This window comes from Sorex araneus, chromosome 1 (assembly GCF_027595985.1).
Source record: "Sorex araneus isolate mSorAra2 chromosome 1, mSorAra2.pri, whole genome shotgun sequence".
Taxonomy (NCBI): domain Eukaryota; kingdom Metazoa; phylum Chordata; class Mammalia; order Eulipotyphla; family Soricidae; genus Sorex; species Sorex araneus.
Genome location: NC_073302.1, coordinates 436904427 through 436911777, shown reverse-complemented (window position 1 = coordinate 436911777; position 7351 = coordinate 436904427). Strand labels below are relative to the sequence as shown.

The 7351-nt window shown below is 50.0% G+C and overlaps 1 protein-coding gene across 1 annotated transcript in view; it reads left to right on the top strand.

Annotated features, from left to right (window-relative positions):
- Positions 1–6675, top strand: part of LOC129402524 (UPF0606 protein KIAA1549-like) — a 61594-nt gene extending 54919 nt beyond the window's left edge. Inside the window, exon 6 of the mRNA XM_055129436.1 lies at positions 6612–6675. Coding sequence (XP_054985411.1) covers positions 6612–6675 — 64 coding nt within the window. The remainder of the gene's footprint in view (positions 1–6611) is intronic.
- Positions 6676–7351: the final 676 nt, after the last annotated feature.

Here is a 7351-nt window from a genome sequence, read left to right as displayed (position 1 = left end):
AAGAGGAAAAAAAAGAAAAGGAAAGAATAAAAAAGAGTTATGTACTTGGAGCAGTGGGACTTCATATCTCGTCATTCTAAGCAATGTAAAACTAATTATCAAATGCTTCCTTGGTAGTAGGGCTGTCTTTTTTTGGGGGAAACTCCAACAACAATAGTGAGTTTTGTGTTGAAATATGGAATGTAATCAAGGTAAAGAGAAAATGAAGTGAAATTCATCAGTTAAGTAGGTGGGGGTGGGGGGGCGAGGTTGGGAGGTATACTGGGGTTTTGGTGGTGGAAGATGGGCATGGTGAAGGGAAGGGTGTTTGAATATTGTATAACTGAGACATAAGCCTAAAAACTTTGTAACTTTCCGCATGGTGATTCAATAAAATAAAAAAATAAATAAATAAAGTGAACCCAGTTCTATCTGTGTGGAAAAAAAAAAAAAGAAGTGAGTGGTCGCAAGGTCAACCTAAAGTCAACCTGCAGCAAACTATAAACTAAACTCCTGGATGTACTTGGATTTACCTAACTCTCTCACTACTGCACTTGACTAGTCTAAAAAAAAAAGAAAAAAGAAAAAAAAGAAAGAAAGAAAGAACAAAGTTCTCAGGCTTATGGCTAAGTTATACGATACTCAAACACCCGTCCCTTCTCCCGTGCCCATATTCCACCACCAAAGACACCAGTCTACCTCCCAACCCCTGTCCCCCGCCCCCCATCCCCGCCTGCACAATTGATAAATTTCACTTCATTTTGTCTTTACCTTGATTCCATTCCATATTTCAACACAAAACTCACTATTGTTGAAGTTTCCCCCCAAGAAAGACAGCCCTACTGCCAAGGAAGCATTTGATAATTAGTTTTCCATTGCTGAGACTGGAGAGATATGAAGTCCCGCTGTTTCAAGTACATAGAATTTTTTTTCCCTCCTTCCCACGCCACCCAGTTTGTGCCTGCTTAATAAATAGTCCTCATATTATGGCTGACACCATGCCGCCCGACGAGAATAAAGGATATTTCCCGTCCTCGGCTGGCGTGGGGCTATGGCTTAGTTCACAGTCTAGAGACATGGCTGCAAGTAGTTTCTGGTACCAAAAGTAGTCTAGTTGGCTTCTGGATTCTGGTTGATCAGCAGCAACTTGGCCGCACAAAAGTGTGGCCACCTGGGTTGAATTTCGGTGGAGCATGTGCTGGTATCGGCCCGAGACTGCCCAAGCGTCCCACTGTTCCAAGTACATAAATTTTTTTCCCCTCCCATTCCCACTCCTCTAAGTTTGTGCCTGCTTAATAGACCTCATAATATGGTGGATGCCACACCGGTTTCTCCCAGAAAAGGGAAAAGGACCAAGAAAGGAGGATATTTCCTCTCCTCGGCCGGCGTGGGGCTATGTCTTAGTTCACAGTCTAGAGAAATGGCTGTTACTTTGATTACCTTCAATATTTCAACAAAAAGCTCAGTATTATTGTTTGGAGTTTCCCCCCACAGTCAGACCTGCTAACAAGGAACCGTTTCACATTGCTGACAATTAAGAGATATTAGGTTTTGGATTTTTGTATGAAGTCCATGGAAAATCCATCACTGCAAGCGTTTACTTCCCTTTTGTGGTGCTCATATGATGGAGAAGCCTGGAGAGAAAAACCCTGCCCCGCTGGCGGTGCATGGGCCAGTGGCTCGGTTCACAGTCTGGAGGCATTTCTGGGAGCTGCTCGTGTCCAAAGTAGTTCAGTTGCCTCTGGGGTGGAGCTCGTGGAGCAGCAGAAAGGGCTTTCTTTCTTTCTTTCTTTCTTTCTTTCTTTCTTTCTTTCTTTCTTTCTTTCTTTCTTTCTTTCTTTCTTTCTTTCTTTCTTTCTTTCTTTCTTTCTTTCTTTCTTGCTTTCTTTTTTTTTTTTTTTTGCTTTTTGGGTCACACCCAGCGATGCTCAGGGGTTACTCCTGGTTCTGCACTCAGGAATTACTCCTGGCGGTGCTTTGGGGACCATATGGGATGCCGGGGATCGAACCCGGGTCGGCCGCGTGCAAGGCAAACGCCCTACCCACTGTGCTATCGCTCCGGCCCCTCTTTCTTGCTTTCTTGCTTTTCTTGCTTTCTTGCTTTCTCTCTCCCTCCTTTTCTCCCTACCTTCCTCCCTCCCTTCCTCCCTTCTTTCCTTCCTTCCTTCCTTCCTTCCTTCCTTCCTTCCTTCCTTCCTTCCTTCCTTCCTTCCTTCCTTCCTTCCTCCCTCCCTCCCTCCCTCCCTCCCTCCCTCCCTCCCTCCCTTCCTTCCTTCCTTCCTTCCTTCCCTCCCTCCCTCCCTCCCTTCCTCCTTCCTTTCCTTCTGGTGTTTGCCCAGTGGTTTCTCCTGGCTCTGTGCTCAGGTGATGGTTGGTACTGGAGCTTGAACTAGGGTCATCAAATGGTTGATACTCTACTATTTCAAGAGTCCTGTATCACTCTATCACTGATATCACTGTTATCCCGCTGCTCATCTATTTGCTCGAGTGGGCACCAGTAACATCTTCACTGAGAGACTTGTTACTGTTTTTGGCATATCGGATACGCCATGGGTAGCTTGCCAGGCTCTGCCTTGCTGGCGAGTAGATAGGTTGTTTTTTAAGGGGTGGATGGAGGGGTCACACCTGGTGACGCTCAGGGCTTGCATCTGGCTCTGCACTCAAACTGCTCGGGACGGTGCTGGGGACCATGTGGGTTGGTGGGACTGAGCCCGGCGAGGCTGTTGCCGGGCAACCCTACCCACTCTCCTATTGCTCGGCCCATACTGGTGCCTTCTGGGGTTGCTTTCTTGGCAGTGATTGGAATTTAGTTAGTTTTAACGTGATTGTGTTTGTTTTGGAGCCACGTCCAGTGATGTTCAGGGTTTACTCTTGACTGTGTTCAGGGATCACTCCGGGTAGGACTTCGGGGACCATATATGGAGCCTGGGTTGAACCCGGTTCAGCTGTGCACAAGCCGAGCCACCCAAACTGCTGTACTATTTTCTCTAAACATTTTTTTTCTTTTTCGGGTCTCAACCTCAGTGATTACTCCTGGCTCTGTACTCAGGAATTACTCCTGGAGGTGCTCGGGGGACCTTATGGGATGCTGGGAATCAAACCCGGGGTGGTCTCGTGCAAAGCAAATGCCCTACCTGCTGTGCTATTGCTCCTGCCCCCTACAAACACAATTTTTTTTAACAGTAGTGGTTTCGAATGGAAATCCCGAAATCACGTATGAATAATATCTATAATATCTATACATGTCTGAAGACACCTGGATTTTCTGATATCATTAAATTCCATGTAGTGAACATTGGTTACCAGTGACTGTCGGCATGCCAAACAAACGCAAATGGCGCTGGTGTTTAGAGTTGAGTGAACTTGCCCAAGATCGCGCGCGCACACACACACACACACACACACACACACACACACACACACACTCACAGAACTGTAATGCAAACCCAGTTTACGCCAAAGTCCATGGGTCTAAATAATCATACGGGCCCTCGGCCCAGATAAATCCGGAGCCGCTGAGCGCGAATTGGACCCTCTGCGCCTAAAGACTTTGATTCCAAAGATGTAACACATTTGGTCATCCAGCGCAGCATCCGATAGCGATGCACTGGGACACCGAACTGGGCTACAACTCTGTGCTGCCGGGGGTGGATTTTTTTCCCTCCCCACCCTGTCTTCCTGCACGGAAAGCGGCGGGCTGGCGGCACCCATGTGGCAGGCGCCATCTTCTGTGACTCCAAACCCACAGGTATTCGGTTTTTACTTTTGGGGCTCCCAGGAACTCATGGGAAGGGGGCGTAACCGGCACGCCCTCGGCCCAGATAAATCCGGAGCCGCTGAGCGCGAATCGGACACTCTGCGCCTAAAGACTTTGAATTCAGAGACTTCTTACAGCAATGCACTGGGACTGTGAGCGGGGCTATGTAATTTCTGGCAGAATTTTCCCTGGACTTTATACAGAAATCCAAAATCGCGCGGACGCAGCAGCGTCCGCGTGACTTAACATTTATAATTGTCAGCAATGTGAAACGGTTCCATTTGAACAGGTCTGACTTGGGGGGGAAACTCCAAATAATAACAGTAAGTTTTTGTTGAAATATTGAAGGTTTTTAATGTAGCAGCCACCTCTGGACTGTGAACTAAGCAAAAGCCCCATACTGGCCGACGCGGCGTGGCGTACACCATACTATGAGGCACAGGAAGGAGGATGAGGGGGAAAAAGAAAAAAAAAAAGGGAAAAGGAAAAAGGAAAAAAGAGAGAGAGAGAGAGAGAGAGAGAGAGAGAGAGAGAGAGAGAGAGTTATGTACTTGTAGCAGTGGGGCTACATATCTCTTCATTTCCAGCAATGAAAAACTAATTATCAAATGTAGTAGGTCAGTCTCTCTTGGTTGGAAACTCCAACAATTATAGTGAGTTTTGTGTTGAATTATGGAATGTAATCAAGGTAAAGAAAAAATGAAGTGAAATTCATTAGTTATACAGTAGGGGGTAGGGGGTGGGGGCGGGGGTATACTGGGGTTTCTGGTGGTGGAATATGGGCACTGGTGAAGGGATGGGTGTTTGAATATTGTATAACTGACATATAAACCTGAGAACTTTGTAACTTTCCACATGGTGATTTAATAAAAATTAAATAAATAAATAAATAATCATACGACTGAAATTCAAACATAAAAGTTTTGTAATTGCAGCTCACAGTGATTCAATTAAAAAAAAATCAACAAGTCCCTAAACCACTTTCAGTGACTCACAATTAGTCTTCCTTCCAGAATTGGGACTCTGTATTTCAAGGGCCTGAGAGCCTTCATTCTTTCTAAGGGCAGAGGGGCTGGGAAGATGGTGTGCGGGTAGGACACCTGTCTTGCATGCAGATGGTCCGGGTTCGGCCCCTGGCATACCAGGTGGTCCCGAGCCCTGCAGGAGTAATTCCTGGGTGCAGAGTGAGTAGTAAGCCTGAGCTTCGCCAACATTGGAAAGAGAAAAATTCTTGGTCTTTGCCAAGCTGCATATATTACTTTTTACCATTATCATGTATTACTTTTTGCTTTTTTTTTTCTTGCTTTTTGATTCACACTCAGTGATGCACAGGGGTTACTCCTGGCTCTGCACTAAGGATTACTCCTGCTGGTGCTCGGGGAACAATATGGGATGCTGGGGATCGAACCTGGGTCGGCTGCATGCAAGTCAAACGCCCTACCCACTGTACTATGGCTCCAGCCTCTCATGTATTACTTTTTATTTATTTATTCATTTATTTTTGCTCTGTGGGTCACACCCAGCGATGCACAGGGGTTACTTCTGGCTACTCAAGAATTACTTCTGGCAGTGCTCAGGGGACCATATAGGATGCTGGAAATCAAACCAGGATCGGCCACGTGCAAGGCAAACGCCCTACCTGCTGTGCTATCACTCTAGCCCCTCAAGTATTACTTTTTACCACTGAAAAACTCGAGGCTAAAGGACCTCTCTCCAGCCTGACTTCAGCAACAATGATCCCTTCAAGTTCTGGGAGCTGCTTTTTGAAACACATGTAGGGAGGGAGAATAATGCCCTAGGCTCTAGAGGCCGGTCCTTCCCTTCCTGCTGGAAAACCTAGTTTCTGCAGGTGGCTGGTGCATTTCAATGTGCAAAACGAATTTCCATCGTGAAGATATGAAAAGCTTGTTTCAGGATCCCCTAGCCTTCCCAGCCTGGGCGCTTTGCTTGGCCAACTTTGGTCCTCGTTAGAGGGGTTTTGTTGTCAGGTTTTAGTGGTGTCACTGCCCATGAGCTTCGGGTTCGTGTCCTGTGTTAGCGGCCAGGTGGCAGGGTCAGGTGTTTACCCTTTCCAGATGGCCCTGTGCTTGACAACGCCCTCCCCTCCCCTCCCCTGGGCAGGGAAAGGGATGTCTCTATTTTGATTTTGCTTCCCCGCCCCCCCATTCTTGGCTAAAGTGGAAGTCAGCCTGACCTCTGGGGTCAGCGTTGTCCCCAAAATCTGGTCCTGGAGGCATCTGAGCCTTCATTGTGGCCCTGTGCCGGGGTGGGGTGTGGCGGGGGTCCCTGCTGTCCGGAAGGGGGTCGTGCGAGGTGCTGTACAGGAAGCTCTCTGGCCGCAGAGAGCGTCGGGCTGAGGCGCTTGCCATGGGTGCTGCTGTCGGGTCCCTCCCTGGCACGTGGTCCTTGAGTGCAGTCGGGGAGGCCAGAGCAGCCCTGGGTGAGCCCCAGACAGCAGCAGAAGGCTTTCGAGCCTGTGCGAGTCGCACCCACGGCTTCTCCCATGCCAGGGGTGTGCTCGGTGCCGGTTCAATTTCCACCACCCTTCTTGGGCCATTACCCGCCTGTGCTAAGGGCGTACTGCCGACCGGACTGGGGGCGTCTACCTGGGGCTGCCAGGGATCGAACCTGGGTGTCCCATGAGCAAGGCAGGTGCCCGCCCCGCTGTGCCGCCTCTGCAGCCCAGCTGCTGCTCACTAAATGCACCCGGTGTCCCGGCACCTGCCCGCCAGCAGAGTTTCATTCTCAGCAGTCAGAGGTTGGCGCTATCTCGGGGTCTCGGTGGAGGAAACAGTCACTCTCGCCAGTGGCTTCCTGGGGGGTCCCCACAGGCCCTGCCTGACCCCCGTGCTGACTCCACTGTCCTCGCCTGCAGAACAGGCTCTCCGCCAGCCCTGCCCCCTAACCCCACTTCCCTCCATCGCTTCCTGCAGCCCTAGAAGGAACAATATGCACTTCCCCCATTGTGGGGCAAAGTGGGGGTCCCTCCCAGCAGTGCTCAGGCATCATTCAGGGCTCTGCTTGGGGGACCATATATGCTGCTGGGGGTTGGAACCCAAAGACAAAACCCAGAAACCGGGAGGAAGGCCAGAGAGAGAGTCCCGGGGCTGAGCCTGACATCCCGCTGACCCTGATGAGAAGCCCCCTGGCACCTTGCATTGTCCTCGAAGAACCACTAGGGGTCACTCCTGAGCACAGAGCCAGGAGTATCTCCAGATCACTCCTTGATGTGCCTGCACTCCCCCACCCACCCCACCACCACCACCACCACCACCACCAAAATCTAGTGAGAAGAAATTGGGGCTTGGGGCGTACCCTGCAGTGCTCAGGAGCTAATCCCCGTTGGTGTTCAGGGGACCTCGTGTGGTGCAGGGCTGACCGCGGTCGGCTGGTACAGGTAATAACCTTCCCCCCTTGTTCTCTTGGATGGCGGAATTGGGATCGTAGATTCCTTTCGTAGGTAACCGACACCAAGTACTGCAGGAGGCGCCTTTGGGGGAGGTCAGGCCACACCCGGTGGTGCTCGGGGATCACTCCTGGGGGTCCTTGGGGGAGCAAACTGGGCAGCTGCAGCCAGGGAAGGGCCTGAGCCCCTGTCCTGTCTCTCCGGCCCCC